The sequence below is a fragment of the Thalassophryne amazonica genome, chromosome 10, assembly GCF_902500255.1.
Source record: "Thalassophryne amazonica chromosome 10, fThaAma1.1, whole genome shotgun sequence".
Lineage (NCBI taxonomy): Eukaryota > Metazoa > Chordata > Actinopteri > Batrachoidiformes > Batrachoididae > Thalassophryne > Thalassophryne amazonica.
Genome location: NC_047112.1, coordinates 83,971,313 through 83,988,605, shown reverse-complemented (window position 1 = coordinate 83,988,605; position 17,293 = coordinate 83,971,313). Strand labels below are relative to the sequence as shown.

General features: G+C 42.3%; 1 protein-coding gene across 3 annotated transcripts in view; it reads left to right on the top strand.

Annotated features, from left to right (window-relative positions):
* Window positions 1-17,293, top strand: part of ipo13 (importin 13) — a 67,771-nt gene that overhangs the window by 14,027 nt on the left and 36,451 nt on the right. For all 3 annotated transcript variants that reach the window (XR_004563166.1, XM_034180383.1, XM_034180384.1), the window contains exons 3-5: window positions 12,793-12,918; window positions 14,111-14,467; window positions 14,632-14,885. Coding sequence is in view for 2 of the 3 variants with exons in the window: in XM_034180383.1 (XP_034036274.1) it covers window positions 12,793-12,918; window positions 14,111-14,467; window positions 14,632-14,885 (737 nt within the window). In the remaining variant the exon portion in view is untranslated. The remainder of the gene's footprint in view (window positions 1-12,792; window positions 12,919-14,110; window positions 14,468-14,631; window positions 14,886-17,293) is intronic.

The following is a 17,293-nucleotide window of genomic DNA, read 5'->3' as shown; positions in this document are numbered from 1 at the left end:
TGCGGACATTCCACTGTTTAAGGACATTTTTTTAATGAAAGACGTACGCGCAAATTCGCCGAGTCGTTTCCGTGACGACTCGGCAAATCTGTGTGCGCCGCGACAGGAAAAACACCTCCGTGTTGAAAACCATTTGTAGAATTCAGGCGGCTTTTAATGGCTTTCAACAAGTGAGTAACTGAGAAATTGTTTAACAGCTTGGGCATGTTCCAACTTGCCCGTTAAGATTTCCAACGGAGGTGTTTTTCCTGCCGCGACCCCCCGCGGTCGGGTCCAGCCCGACATGCGACTCTGCCCGCACGTTCTTTCATTACAAAATGACCGTTAACAATGGAATGTCCGAATAAACTCCTCATGCCGACTTCTTCTGAAAGTTCTCTGTTCTCTGACGACTTACTGCGTCAACAGAGCCTGAAATGTGGAAGTTTTCAACTTGAAATGGCGAGACGCTGCCGCCTCGAAGCGCAGATCGCCGTCAGGTGCCGTGGACTGTCCTTAAAGCGACACTACCAGACCAAAATCTCTCATCAGCCGTTAAAATTTTTACCGAAAACCAGCTGAATTTATTGAATGGTGTCCACTCAGTTGTGCCTTACAGTTTTGAAAAAATTTTTATCAAACAAAGCAACAGTCTCTGAGCCATTCCTAAACAATGAAAAAAATCGACGAGCGGGTGGACGACTCCTCACTCAAAGACTGCCCACAGGCGAATGACGTAACCGACAGGCGTGAAAAAACTCTCGCATGCCCACGAGGGTTCAAGCATGTCTGATGTAATCACACGTGATTCAAATCCATATGGTTTTTGAAAAAAATAATAAGGTCGGATACTTTTCTAATAGACCTCGTAGTTATATTACTTAAAAAATGTTTATGTTTAAGAAAATGCAGCTTTACAAGGTTAATCAAGTGATTCTATTTACTATTTTCTACTTAGTTTACTTATCTGCTTTGCTCATTCAGAGTTGGCTGGCAGTTTAGCGAAGCGCTGGTCAGTAGTCGGTAGAGACCGCTGCTCTGCTTCTTTTAGCTCCAGGTGATGGCGTAGCATGTGGGCTTGCGGATTTGAAGTGTTTCCGAAGTACTTGACTTTCATTTTGCAGATTTTGCACACTGCATAAGTCATGTCAAGCTCCTTCTTATGCAGCAAATAATAAAATCCAAAATGCGCCCAAACATTTGCCTTCAGCAAAGACATTGCTGGCTGAATTAGCTCTTCGTCCGCCATACTAAGCTGCAGCTCACGAATGTTTGAAGCAAGCCAGACCCTCCCCTCGCAGGGACGCTGCAGTATGGAAGCCGTTGCCTGACAACCAGTACACACAGCGAGTAAGCAAGACAATGTAAAAAAAAAAAAAAAAAAGCTTTTTAAAAATCGATTCTTGGACATTTTGGATCGATTCAGAATCATAATAAATTAGAATTGCAATTCGGACGTGAATCGATTTTTTTTTTCCGACACCCCTAATTATGATATCAACAGAAACTGAATGTAGCACACATAGTCCCACCTAAAATATTTTTCATCAGCTGCCACTGGTTTTCCTTACAAATTTCACACAAGAAAGATGAGTCCTACTGTTTCAGGTTTTAGAGCCTCTCTGTCACAGCTAACAATATTTTTTGCCATGTGCTAAAAACTACAGAGGGGCGTGCTGCAGAGAGGTGTACGTAGCATTTTGCCCATGTATTCTTGTGACTTGCTGCTTCTCCCAGGAATATTGAGTCTGTAGCCACTGGCTTGCATATTTCAAATGGTAATATACATTTGATGTACTGCCTTTTTTGATGCATGTTTTTACATTAAAGTTATTCTCCTCTGCTTCAGAGGGAGTACACACGTCTATTAGTAGCAACAGTAAATCCATTGTTTTTTGAGAGAGAGCAGATGCTGAATCCAACAGTTTTTGCTATGCAACCTTATTCCCTTCCTACTCCAGCTGAAACAGAGTGTAAGGAGGCTAATGATCGTAGACAGTGTCTGCCAAGAGCACACATCCTCAGGTGGAGCCGCAAGGTTACCACCATCTGCAGATACAATTATTTGCCTCAGCTGCACTTAAAAGCTATTGGTGCTAGGAGTATGCATACACTTTTTTGTTCAGTGAAGCAATGATTAAAAGACAATTACAGTTATTTAATTTCCCAAGCGGTGCATGTGTGTCATGATCTTGAGTAAGAGAGACTGTTTTTAAAAACATTAATGAGACGATCGCATTAGATGTCAAAAACAGGTGAGGCATCAATCAGGTGTCAATGAGCACTCTCTCATTTGTCTGTTAGCAAGGAACAACTGCAGCACATATTGACTTTATGGCACTGACTACGTGTCTGTAATGCCTCGTTTCCACCAAGTGGTCCAGGTCGGTACGGCATGGTATGGTACAGGTTGAAACGGTTAGGTCTGGCTTGGCTTGTTTTTCCACTGCCAGCAGTACTCTTTTCTTTGGAAGGCTGAGCATGTAGATGCTGACATACACATATTGAGCCCACGTACGCTGTGGCACGGCCTCACCCCTTCCACACGGCATGGGTGAGGCCGTGTAATTTTATTTAATTAAATGTTTGTCTTGGTGGATCATGGGACTTAATTTCAACGCATGCAGAATGCTGAAGCGTCGGTTAATGTCTGTGGTAAACGCTGGCGTGAATAAATGGGGCGCTGTGACTCTTTCAACTTTTAAAATAGGTTAATTTTCTTGTTGTGGGAAGTGCAGCCGGTCTGCTCTGTGTAAGCCTGATCCCGTCAGATCTCAGAAGCTAAGTGGAGCAGGATCTGGTTAGTACTTGGATGGGAGACCTCTTTGGAACACCAGCAGCTGTGTGTGTTTCTCCAGGTAAACCTGGAGTTGCGTCAGGAAGGGCATCCGATGTAAAACTTGTGCCATTTACCAGTGGGGATCTGGCTGTATCCTCTGTGGCGACCCTTAACAAAAACTGGGAGCAGCCGAATGAACAGCAACAACAATTTTCTTGTTGTGGGACACAGGATCAGTCCTCTGGTTCAGGCTGAGAACCGCACCAGGAGCAGACAAACACAGAGGAACTTCTTTTAAAACGATGCGTTTCTTCAGCCACAACAAGGAATTAAAGTATTTTCCGACGCAGTTTTCCAAAATAAGGATGCTTTATGTGGATACGTTTTCATCAGGCTGTGATGATGAATCCGACTGAAACATAACAGGTTTTGTGTGGATACAATTAATTATTTTGCCACAAGCAACTGCTGAATTTGAAACAACAAAAAAGTTGTGTATTTTCCGATGGTACCTGAACGCAGCGGGTAGATAATTTAAAACATTATATAAAGAGCTTTTCTGGAAGGCAGAATTCACGTTGTGGATCAGTTGCAGCTGGTTGAAATAACCGCACATGTGAGTCAATGCGCGTTCACACGCACTGATCAATTTACTGCTCTGATATATTCAAACATCTTTACACTTATATTTATTCCCCCTTTTGACAGTTTTCTGGTATAAATCAATATATATGGCTTAGAATATAATACAGTGATGGATCAGTGACCACGGCACACCAGAGGGTTTTTTTTTTTTAATTGGAGCAAGACTGAGCATGCAGCATGTCCTCAGACAGTGTGGATTCTGATGATGAAGGAGATGATCCCTCTTTTGTTTTGGATGAGGAACCAAAGCAGGTGGTCCACCGACATGCACACAGATCTCCACAGCTTCTGTTTGCAGTTTCTGCAGGATTCAGGTGCTATGTGCTCCGTCCCAGCGACGAGTCCTGGAACTCAGAGATGCAGACACACACTGCTCCATCTGTGGCTCCAGGCACGTTTCATTTAAAGCGTCGAGATCATTAGCTTCGGTTTTGTTAATTTCCTCTTTCGTCCCTTTTGCGCTCTTGCTTCGCAGGCTGTTCGGTGATAAAGCTCTTTCGTCCACCTTTTCTCAACGAATAATGACTTTTTTTTACTTTTTCCCTTCGTTCAGGAGTCGTCGTGTGATGTGTGACTGGGCCATTATATATACTCAGTGTGTGAATGGTTTTAATATTTGAAAAAGTCTGAACTGTTTGCATGACTGTAGATTTCGCTTTTTCCTGTCGAGCCAATCAATGCATAGCAGTGAGTTAGCACCTCCTTTTTGTAACCGGTCCATTATTTTGGAACCTCAGCCAAAAGGTGCTGAAAAAAATGGTACGTACTGGTTGGTTATTTTGGTACCCATTTCTAAATCTGCATGTGGAAATGCACAAAATAGCATACTGGATTGGTGGAAATGGGGCTTAAGACAACAAGCTAGACAGAGCCTCACTTTTGTCACAGTTCTCTCTGCCAAAGAAGTCCCAGTGTACAGTGTGTGACACACTCAGAGAACTGTCTACTATAGCCAGGTGAAACATGGTCTTCCATTGGCTTTTCCCAGCCATAGGGTTCCTCAAAACTGAGGCACTTGTGTGCTGCATCATGTACAGAGCCATGCACCACATGTCCAAAAGGTCATAGATAACACTCTGTCACAATACGAGTGACAAATACCTAATCTTCCTGGGTAGTTGCCATCCAGGACCCGTGGCAAATCCGTGGTGTTGTGGATTTGGCTTGATTTGATTTTATTGAGGTGGGATGTGTTTCACCAAAAGCATAAGGCACACCCAGCGGTGTCACTGAAAGGCCTTTACACCAAGAAAACAGTGTGCACACCACACCACATGGAATGAAAAAAAAAAAGCATGTGCTGTGGCTAAAAGCATGTCATGTCTGATTTCCAGTTGGGAAGAGAACTGATAAGATTTTATATATCACCACTATTATTGATTGTACTTGTCAGTGTAATTCTTTATCAATTACCAATTTCTGATCAATTTTCTGTGTGAAAAAATGTTAGCCGATACACGTTTTTGGGGTCAGTGCAGCTGTACCTTAGTGGAACAGATAACTAACAGTTGTTCACCAAAATTGACACACATACTCCTTAGACATTACTCATTTGAAAAAAACAACTGGTCACTTGAATTTTCAATAGGTGGCCAAGTAGGGGTCAATTTAAGAATTACACAGGAGTCAAAATGTAAATATAATCCAGTCATATTGGAACTATACTACATTATTTGTCTGATCATAAAGAAACCAAAAATGCACAGTTTAGACTATCTATGACTGAATGTTATGGACTTATGGGGTAAACACAGCAAAAATGGTGACGAAGGTCAATTTCAGTTTGTACAGGAGTCAAAGTTAAAGTTGCTCCAATTTTGTTAAAAAGTGGTGCAAATTATTTGATTAATAAATGGAATAGTTTTGACTGTTGAATGTTTGGTCTCCAAAGTAAAGGTCAAACAATATCGATGTCCATTAGATTCTGTGACATGTGACATATGTTACCCTGTAACATAATTAAGCATGACACATGGTGTGTTAACGGTCGAGTCGATTGAGCCGAAATAGGACCCAAAATGCCGGGAGCTGAGATGAAAAGCAAACTGACAATTTATTGGTTTGAAAGATGTTACAGAATGTACAGGAGACACCCGAGACAGGAGACACAGACTGGACCAGAACAGGTGCGATGGCGAGAGACTGGAACCAGGTGGCCGCTGACGGGGAACAGGAACACTAGAAGACAAAGAACAAGGTCAGGTCAGGAAGCTGAACATACACAACTACAGGTCTACTAAACAATGTAGAGGGGCCAGGTACTACATAGAGAATACTGAGTTACTGGCGAAGGTGGAAAGGCTGAACCAGAGCTTATAACCAGATGCAGATGATTGGAGACAGGTGCGGTAATCAGCTCCGTGGCATGGTGCCTGGAAAAAAAAGGAAGGAAGGTGGAGCAGAGCAACGCACACACCAAGGCAGCACCACATGGTGCAAACTATTCCTTTTTAAAACCCTATTAAATCAACCAATAATTTGCATCACTTTTTATCAAAATTGGAACAGCTTTAACTTTTGACCCCTGTACAAACTGAAATTGACCTTTGTCACCAATCTTGCTGTGTTTACCCCATAACTCCATAGAATTCAGTCACAGATTGTCCAAACTACGGTATACCTTTATCAAATCTTTATAGTCAGACAAATAACGGTGTATAGTTTTCAGTGTGATTGGAGCTTTTAAAAAATTTAACCCTAGTGTAATTCTTCAGTTGACCCCTACCTGGCCTGCCTATTGAAAATTCAAGTGACCAGTCCGTTTTTTTTTTAAAAGAGTAATGCCTAAGGAGTATTTGTGCCAAAATTGGTGCCTGTTTCACCATTTGAAAGATTCCTCTGGAAATATTCTGTTATCTTCTGCGCTGTGTTGTTGCACAGAGATTGACATCAAGTCTGATGTCATAAGCTAACGCTAGAATTTTCTTTCAGCACAGGACTGTCAGAAAAGCATACTGCCAACATTGAAAACAGGAATTGGTAACATCTGAGGTATATGATTCTGGAGGACTGAAATATTTGGAACTGCTTCTCAACTGGAGCCGGTTATCTATTCCCATCTCTTATCACCTGTAGAACACATAAAAATGGTTTAGTGTTGCATGTGGACAGTAAATATATGAATAACAGACTCATTAATGCACAGGTATGCACAGTTTGGGATTGTCTAAGAAGAGGCCTGCAATTATATGTTGATTCTTTCCTGCTTTGAACTCCCATATCATGGCCTCATTCACCAGAATAGTGAAGAGATCATCAGAGAACCACCACTGTACTTTTTTTTTCAGGAGGTAATTTAAAGAAACACTGCAAAATAACTTGCAAAGTTTTCATCAAGTCTGCCATGTTGTTATATTTTACAGTGGTTTCCCATTGCTGATTTCCCATCCCAATTGCAAAATTGAGGAAATCTGGCCCAATTTTTTTTTCAGATAATAGGCAAAATCTGTATTAGCTACTTCATATCTGCTTACAAACAAGTGTAACCAGTGATTTCTGAATACAGTGGTCCCTCGTTTATCGCGGGAGTTACATTCTAAAAATAACCCGCAATAGGCGAAATCCGCGAAGTAGTCAGCGTTATTTTTTACAATTATTATAGATGTTTTAAGGCTGTAAAACCCCTCACTACACACTTTATACACTTTTCTCAAACAGGCATTAACATTTTCTCAGTTTCCTCTCCTGTGTAAACACTCTCAAAGTTCAAACCTTAGTAGAAAAATAAGACCAACCTGTTTTCAGGCCCAAACATTTATTTGAGAAATAAAAATAGAACGTTTTCCTATAAATAATTATGATGGCTTTTAGAACTAACAAATTTAATTTTAACGATCAACCTACGAGGTTGGACACATAAGAAATTATTAATAGTGACTGACCAGTATTTCACAGTTCCTCTGATTGCGCCTCTTCGTCCTGGCATGGCTCCGCTGTCGCGTCTTTTTCCACTGAGTGACACCTCGGTGTAGGTGTCTTTTTCCGAGTGAAGAACACAGTTATGGGTAGTTGTTGGCACTCTTTTTGTCTTCTGGGCGAGAAGATTCTTATAAACAGACACGCAGAACGGTGCCGCAACCGGCCTGCTTGATGAGGATAATAATGTTATTTTTTTGATAACAAAAAAAAAAAAAATAAAGCATGCAAATTGGACTAAAAAATCTGCGAAACTGCGAGGCCACGAAAGGTGAACCGCGTTATAGTGAGGGACCACTGTATTTGGGTTTTTGTCATATTCATGTGCTCTTGGAGGCTGTCTGCTAACCTCTGCACTGTATGTTTGCATTTCTTTACAAAGTATTAAAAAAACAAATGGTATTGTTTGCTCTATTTGTTGTGTACTATATGTGTAAATTAGCATGAATATTACTTTAAAATGTCAACAAAATAATCATGCTGGACCCAGCAAAAAAAACAAAAAACAGCCCGACTTCTGGAGCCGCCACTGGCTGTTTAAGCTATGTTATGAACATTTATATAATCATATTCAACAAGCTGAAACTCTTGTGTCCTGCCCGATGTTTCTTTTGAATGGCTGATGATGAGCTAAGACTCAGTCTAAATGTTTCTCTACTTTGGATGCTGCAGAAAAAAACAGATTTAAGCTGGAGAAATTAGTTCAGAAGTGAAGTAGGTTTAATTTCTTCATTAATACATCAGCATGATGCTATCTTCTTATTTAGTTATTTTTACGTCCTGTTTCAACCATGTCTTTGCTGGGTATTTTTTTCCCATACATTTGACCCCATCCTCCATGTCCATTGAGAATACATCACACTCTTAACAGTTTCTACTACATTCTTGATGGTTTGCACAGGTTTTTACTGCATACCCCCAGTTTTTTTGCGAATGTTGTGAAAGTGTGGCTGATTGTGACAGGGGGGTTAAATTTCACTGAGCTAATGAGCAATTGAAAAGCTCATTGCTAGTCCCATATTTCAAAGAGATCCAAATTGCTGAGCCTGCTGTGCATAACTGTGCCTGTAGCTGGTTGCACATCTGTTTGTGCAGATGCCTCTTTCAGAGCCTCGTGGACATATATACATATAATCGGTGTTGGTTAGGAGACAGGGAGAGAATGCCACCTGAGACTCTCAGCTTCCTGTTGGCATTGATGCTGCATTTATTTTATTTTTTTCTCTACAGCTTTACTTACGTCATCGCACCCTTTGTAATTTATTCATCCTCCCTCATTGCATAACCTAAACGGTTGTGAAAAAAATTGTCATGAAATGTGGACCTTTAGAAGAAGACACGGCGAGGATGGAGCAGTGAGGGTTTGGAGGTGAATGGAGAGAGAAATGAGAGTCTGCTGTGGAAGGAACTGAAGTGAGCAGGCTTCAGGGATAAAGACGAGGATGAGAAGCTCACTGAATACATTTTCTTCCTGTGTCGCTTGTCAAATACTTAGGGCTGGCAGTCACTGGGTTTAGCTTGGTGAGCGTGTGTTTGTGAGTGAGGAAGACAAAGAGCAAAGCTGGCTTTTCCTTGTAGAGTGCTACTGCTTATCTCTTGTTTTACTTGCCAGGATTAAAGGTGTCTGTTTAATTCACTCCCCCTGTTCCTTTCCTTTATTTCTCTTTGGCTTGCTTCTTCTGCTTCTCCTTGTATTAAACTACTCCAGTGACCCAGAGCGATACTTCAAACTGTGCCGTTTTCAGGTCATTGCTTTCCTTGTTCAGTTTTTTAGGTGTATTATGTGCTGTGTGTGCTTTTTGCCCATTTGTGAATGAAAAAAGATGCTCCTTTTTTTCAAGATAACCCCCTGTTCCAACCATGGACTGTTTTTCTTTTCTCTGCTTGTCTCTGAGATTCACGTTTCTGTCAAGTGTAGCTACGCTCGTGTGCACAGACAGACACGTGCACACACACACACACACACACTTGCACGCACACTACAGATGCATAATGTCTTTGTTTTGCTCCTGATCAGTCATCTAATGTGGAGTATTTGTTGATAAAGTGTCCAGATCTGATACTTGCACAGGACACACTGCCAGTGCATTCATGTCATTCATCGGTACAATGCTTCGGAACCAAACCACAGCTGGATTGGAGTTTTACTTCTGATCAGTCCAAATAAGAAACTTTGACTGTGAAGAGGTCAGGAGCCTACAGAGGGTGCATTTCCTGCATAGACAAAAGGATGACGTTGCCACAGTGGTAAGGAAAGTTGCAAGACTCTTCTCTCATGACACCCTGCATGGAAGGCTTCAAGGAGGAAAGAGATGGGAAAATTGTTAATTGTCTGGGCCCTGGAGATAGGAAGAAAGTTACTGTACTCAGTACCAACCACACAAGTAGTGGACAAGTACAAGAGCTTTCTGGTTGGTGTGAATAGAGCAAATCAAGTTACAGCAAACCCACATTTACCACATCCAGGCCTGAAAATGGTGAAAATACCTGTTCTTTTAAAGGAGGTGTTTCATGCATAAAAGTCACAAAGGGACTATTTGACAGTGGGACAAGCGATGATTGGAGCCCTGTATACTTGCATCATGAGTTCTCTATCGCAGATCCATCTGTTGTTTTTACTTGTGCCAGATGTGACGACAGTTGTATGTAAACGTTTAGGCACCCCTGATGATTTCCATGATTTTCCTTTATAAATCATTTGCTGTTTGGATCAGCAATTTCAGTTAAATATATCATATAGCAGACAAACACACTGATATTAGAGAAATGAAATGAAGTTTATAGGATTTACAGAAAGGGTGCAATAATTGTTTAAACAGAATTAGGCAGGTGCATAAATTTGGGAACCCAAACAGAAAAAATACGTCAGTATTTAGTAGATCCTCCTTTTGCAGAAATAACTGGCCTCTAAACTCTTCCTATAGCTTCTAATGAGAGTCTTGATTCCTGTTGAAGGTATTTTGGACCATTCTTCTTTACAAAACATCTCAGGTTTGCTGGTTTACGAGCATGGACAGACCTCTTAAAATCACACCGCAGATTTTCAATAATATGACCATTCCAGAGCGTTGTACTTGTTCCTCTGCATGAATACCTTAGTAGATTTTAAGCAGTGTTTAGGGTCATTGTCTTGTTGAAAGATCCAGCCCCGGCGTAACTTCAAATTTGTCACTGATTCAGAACATTGTTCTCAAGAATCTGCTGATATTGACTGGAATCCATGTCACCCTCAACTTTAACAAGATTCCCAGTACCTGCACTGGCCACACAGCCCCACATCATGATGGAACCACCTCCAAATTTTACTGTAGGTAGCAAGCATTTTTCTTGGAATGCTGTGTCCTTTGTTGTATACTGCCCCTTGTTATGTCCAAATAACTCAATTTTAGTTTCATCAGTCCACAGCACCTTATTTCAAAATGCAGCTGCTGGGTTGTCCAAATGTGCTTTAGCATACCTCAAGCGACTCTGTTTGTGGCGTGGACACAGAAAAGGCTTCCTCTGCATTACAGCATCTCTTTGTGCAAAGTGTGCTGTATAGTGGAACAATGCACAGAGACACTATCTGCAGCACGATCATGTTGTAGGTCTTTGGAGCAGGTCTGTGGGTTGACTATGACTGTTCTCACCATCCTTCGCTTCAGCTTATCTGCAGCAACATGACAACAGTACGACAGTACTTTGTGCACAATTTATGAAATTAGACACAAAAAGGACAAGTGAACCCAGAGCATGTGGGGTTTGTACAAGTTGCTGAGGAGGAATTCTGACTTCAGAGGGCATTCCTGGGGTAGCGTAACTGGGAAATTCCAACCTCTGAGTACAAATGCAACAGACTATCAAATTCCAGCTAACCACACAGGGCAAATACCCACTTGCAGGAAGACTGTATCGCAAAAGATGGCAAGACTACATAAGACCTGGCTGGTAAATGATTCAGTACTACACACAAACAAAGGAAGAAAAAAAAAAACAGTTACAGTCAATATTTCATGCACAGCGTATTTATGTAACATTTAATTTTATGTAAGCCTGGAACCTGACAAAAATGGACACTGTTGGAGAGTTCTAAGGCACAAAATAAATTAAAGTTAATAGTGGCATTTTTATTCATTTTAGTGTGCAACTGACCTACATTATGTGGTCAATTCCTGAAACATATGCTCTGAATATGCGAACTCAACTATGACAACTTGCAGTCAATTTATCTACATATGCAGGAATATGAAATATCTCAAACTCCATTTAAATTACAATCCTGCACTGGCTATGATTTAGGTATATGAGGTCTGTTATAAAAGTATCGTACCTTTTTATTTTTTTCAAAAACTATATGGATTTGATTCATATGTTTTTACGTCAGCCAAGCTTGAACCTTCGTGCGCATGCGTGAGTTTTTCCACGCCTGTCGGTTGCGTCATTCGCCTGTGGGCAGGCTTTGAGTGAGCACTGCTCCACCCCTCTCGTCGTTGTTTCATTGCGAGGAAATGGCGGAATGATTTGGGCTTTTTTTCCCATCAGAATTTTTTCAGAAACCGTTAGAGACAGGCAGCTGGAAACCATTCGAAAAATTTATCTGGCTTTCAGTGAAAATTTTACAGGCTTCACAGAGAATAAGGAGTGTTACTACAGCTTTAAGGACAGCCCACAATGGCGCACGGTGCACCGCGTTCCGAGCCAACATCGAGAGGCAGAAACTACCACATCATTTCTAAACGGATCGCTGTGTAGAGCCGGGACCGTCGTGTGCAGTTTCTCTGGTTATCACAAGAGCACATTCCACTGTTACTCCGCTTTTCTTTCCATGAAAAAAACTCCTGTAACAGTGGAATGTGCTGAAAAAGTGCTGATGTCCACGTCTCCTGCCTTTTTGTGAAAGTCACACGAGGTCCCGGATCAACAAAGCCTTCACGTTGGAAATGATCTGGTTGTTTCAGCGGGGTCTGAGCATGTCGATCGGCGCTGGGAGCGCACCGCGCTCTCAGCAGTTGTGGGCCATCCTTAAAGCAGCAGTAACACTCCTTAATCTGTATAATCCCCATAAAATCATTCCTGAAAGCCATATTAATTTTCCGAACGGTGTCCACCTGGAGGTCTCTCACAGTTTCTGGAAAAAAATTGATGCAGCAAAGCTCCAAATCGTTCAGACATTTATTCGCAATAATAAAACGACGAGGGGGTGGACCAGTGCTCACACAAAGCCTGCTCACAGGCGAATGACGCAACCAACAGGCATGAAAAAACTCACGCATGCGCACGAAAGTTCAAGCTTGTCTGATGCAATCACATGTGATTCAAATCCATATGGTTTTTGAACAAAATTAAAAGGTCCGATACTTTTCTAACAGACCTCGTATATAATATATGCAGGCAACTAGTATGGAAGGGGAAGGGGGTATAATTTGGGAAATTTCTCATACATATCTAGTTCATTTAGTTCTAACATTTTATTTTCATTTATTGTCTTATTTTAGGCCCTTCACCAGTTGTACTATGATCCCAATATAGACAACAAGAATCTGGCCCAGAAATGGCTCATGCAGGCCCAGATTTCTCCTCAGGCCTGGCAGTTCTGCTGGGCTCTTCTGAGCCCAGACAAGGTACGTGTATATATACACACACACACACACACACACACACACACACACACACACACACACACACACACACACACACACACACACACACACACACACACACACACACACACACACACACACACACATCCTGTATTAAAAAAAAATGGTAATGCTTTTCCATCTGAGAACAGAAGTTCAGAGGTCTTCAAAGTGATGCCTCACATTAACCTATTTTCACACACTGATGTCAGGAGCTGCCACACAAGGCTCTCAGCTGCACAAAGAAGGAAACTTCAAGATTGACAATCTTGCCCATACTTTTTTTTTTTTTTTTACCAAAATTTTCTGAATTTTAAGATTTTGATTTTATCTCCATAAAGCAATCAAACCCTGTAAAGGTCCAAAGGCTACTCGATTCCATTTGCTTAGATCAGTACCAGTAGGGCTGGGTATCAATCAAAAATTTTCGATACTGATACCTTCACTTCGATACAGAAACCCTGGGTCTGTAATCAACATAGAGAAATGATCAGTTTCCGGACAAACACCCTCAAACACAGCAGTCGCTCTGAAGGACCCATAAGGGAATCGTCAAGTCTTGATCATGTGATTAACCTCTGGGTACTGAAACTTGGCACCAAAAGACGAGGCATATTTTGATACTCGGTATTACCAAAGCATTTCAGCTGGTGCCACAAAAGAACCGAAGTTCAGTACCCCGTCCTAAACACCAGGGACTATAGTGTCATCATGCAGCTTTCGTTTAGTTTGGTTTTGCATGGATGTAATTCGTAAAAGGTTAAAGAATTTAAATATAAGCCACATTCAAGCACACTCCAGGGTATAGGTCATTGTGGAAACTTCAGGACTTTGATCTACTGAAGTGGTCTTTTTCATTTGTCACCTTACCCTAACCAGTCAGCCACAAAAAACACATCTGTATTGGATCTACATGAAATAGAAACCAATATGTGTCAGATACTTTGTTCATTGGATTGGATTGTATTCTCACCAAAAAATGAAATGCACCGCAGTTTGTTTACATTTGGACTGAGACCACTACCTTCCACTGGCCCTATTTCAATGTGGATCCAAGTCTAATCGCTGTGTTCACATATGCTCCAGTGAGCCTAATTTAGGTGGAAAACACTAGGACCTGCAGCAACTGCTCCAAGTAAGCTAACTGTAAAAACACCTTTATGTTCTCCTGCAGGTGCCTGAGATCCAGTACTTTGGTGCCAGCGCACTTCACACCAAGATCTCCCGCTACTGGTCGGACATTCCCACAGACCAGTATGAATCGCTGAAGAGTCAGCTGTTCTCTCAGATTGCTTGCTTCTCCTCCGGCTCCAAGATGGTTCTTACTCGGCTGTGTGTAGCCCTTGCCTCGTTGGCGCTTAATACCATGCCTGAAGCGTGGCCCAGTGCGGTGGCAGAGATGGTACAGGTATTCCAGGAGGAGGGGGGAGGGGTGGATGGCCGAGCACGCTGCTTAGCATTGTTGGAGCTGCTCACTGTCCTACCTGAAGAGTTCCAGACCAGCCGCCTGCCACAGTACCGAAAGGGACAGGTATGTCTGTTGTCACTTTTTTCCACCTCTGCAGAGGGAAGGAATATCAGCCTTTTAGTAATTATGGTATTATTGCAGTATTCATGGAGGTTCTTTGGTTATTACTTATTGAGCAAAGGAATATTCTGCAGCAATTTTAACAGGAGTTGTCATCTTCGCTGTAGGTGCGGGGTGCCCTGGGCAGGGAGTGGAGCTCAGTGTGCCCCTTGTTGCAGCAACTGCTGCAAAGGACGGACAGTCCCGGAGCAGTGAAAGCTCGCGTGCTGCGCTGCCTGTCGTCCTGGGTGCTGCTGGATGTTCCCCTCAGCGAGAGCGAGGGCCTGGTACATGACTGCTTCAGTGCGCTGCCCGACCCAGAGCTCTTTGACACCGCTGTGGAGGCGATAGTAAATGCCATCTCGCAGCCCGACTCCCAAAGGTGTGAGCATATGTGTGCCTGTATGTACTCGCAGGCCTGTGAGTCCTTCAAAGGTTAAAAAAAAAAAAGAAATGGGGATGCTGTCACAAATACAAGGAGAGTGAGACACAATAAATGGACAGAGCGGAATCTGAAAGGGCAGCAAGAAGGGTGGAGGGAGGATGTGATACAGGGTAAATTGACGGCCAGGGGGAGGAGAGCAACATTTCTCGGTTGGCTGGTGTTGCTATGGTTACAGAGCTCGGGAGAGATGTCATCATGCCCTGGCTGATTCAGACATAGCAGGCACACATTACCTCTCCCCTGAGGGAGAGCGGTTGGGGTGATGGGATGATGCTAAGACAAAAATCTCAGAGGATGCATGGAGAGGTGTAAAATACTTCATCCTTCATACGTCTGCACTATTTTACAGCTGACAAATGAAGGAAGATTCTGTGAGGGTGTTACTGACAAACTGATGCCTTGCAGATGTTAGAGTAACAGGTAGAATGTCCTCGGCTGGATATCCACAGCAGAGAAAATATCAATGGGAGCTGGGATTCGTAGTGATTGTATGCTTGTGTCATGGCTATGCTCGCCAGTGTGCATCTCTCAGGTCTTCTCAAAACTCTCGACTCTTATTAGTACAGTCTTATGTGGCACCATATTTTTGACAGCACAATGTGAATAGTGAGAATGCATTAGACTGGCAGACACTTAAGTTTTGTCCTCGTCCATCCTCTCTGAAAAGTCCTGGCACATCATCTTAGTACACCAGCAGATTCTGTTTATCTTATTCTTTCAGCTTTTTCCTTTTGTCCCCGTTTCTTTTTTCTCTCACCAAGTCCTCCTCCATGTGTCTTCTTCTCTCCCTATGTTTAAACACATTACATACATCTCATTTGGGTGGGATGCGATTGGTCCAGCTGTATCTTGTTGCTAGGCAACCTATTTCCGCTGTCTCGGAGTATTGCAGTAATTGCATAGGGGATCTAGATGGGGAGAGGGACATTAGGGAGGGAGAGAATAAAGGAGGAGTCAGGATGGAGGCACAAAGTGTGAAAGAGAGGGGGCACGGTGCCAGCAAGGAGATGGAGCACACCGGGGAGTTTGAGAGAGGTTTGGTGACATTTCAGTGGAATACCAAGATTTTCACCTTGTGCCACTGTGGTATTTTAATCCTGTATACTCAGCACGTTCCTTCTTACTGAGATGAGAGTGCACAACCTGCATTTCCAAAGCTCCTGATTAAAAATTAATGCTCACCTGAATGCATGAGTGCAGTTTGCCACACAGTCGCTCAGTGACGGTTTCTGCACAGCTTTCACAGGTACACATACAGCCTAACATTTGGTAGTTAAACACTTCTGTATAAGCTTATTAGTGGCAGCCAGATTCATTCTCATGAGAAATGGGCAGTGCTGCTGCCTCCAGAAAGGGCTGAGTCAGTAGGAGCTGCTGAGTCTGAGTTTTGGCTTCTATTGTTGGACTGTGGTTCTAGTTCCCTGGCTCATAAGAGGGCCTGAGAGAAATCAGAAGACATACTATGTCAGGACCACAGGACTGCTGTAAAATGCACATTTAACCTACTACGAACTCTTTCATATAGTGCCAGTTTCTGTTTATAAAGTCATTTTTCTTTGTTACTGCCAACAGTTTGAACTCAATCTGTTGATCTGTTGCATTAACATGATTAATCCAAAGCAAATGAAAGGCCTAAGATGGGTGGCATACTCTGTGCGCACACAAAACTATAATGGTCCCCCTCATTAGTTTCCCCTCTCAGGAGAGGACACCCCTTATATACTGCGACATTTCTACTCCAGTAACAGTCTTTCTATTGATTTCACCTCTCAAGAGAAGCCACCCCTCAAACGTGGCCGGCAACCCACTCAAAAGCATGAAAATCCCCTCAACAGTGGTTATTCTGTGGAAGTTCCCAACTGGGTTTTCCCACAGAAGTCTTGTCAAAACTCTCCTGCAAATGCGAGCTTCCGAGGTTACTCCAGTAAAAAACAGAACAAAGAGAAATGGCTCTTGTTGGCAAAATGTCTGCATCCCGGAAAACGTTAGAAGAAAAGGTGAAACTCATTTGTTTGAATGAGAAAGGAGAAGGTTCCCAAAAGTTAGCTGTTGATTTCAGTCTTAGTGAAACGCAGGTTAGCAACATTCTTACAAACGCTGAAGACGCACTACAGGAAGAAACAGCATGGCATCATGTCTTGATGGACATGATGCCATGTTGGGTGGTTGATGGATGATGTTTCCAAGGCATTAGATGTTGCCAGGCAAGTTAAAGATTCTATGCGCTTAACTGTTTTGTGGACTGATCTTGTTTTGATTCATCATTTTTGTAACTTTAAAGGATACAATTCTTGTGGTGTGATATTTTGATCTTAGATTGAGTGGAAGAGATAGTTTATGTCTGA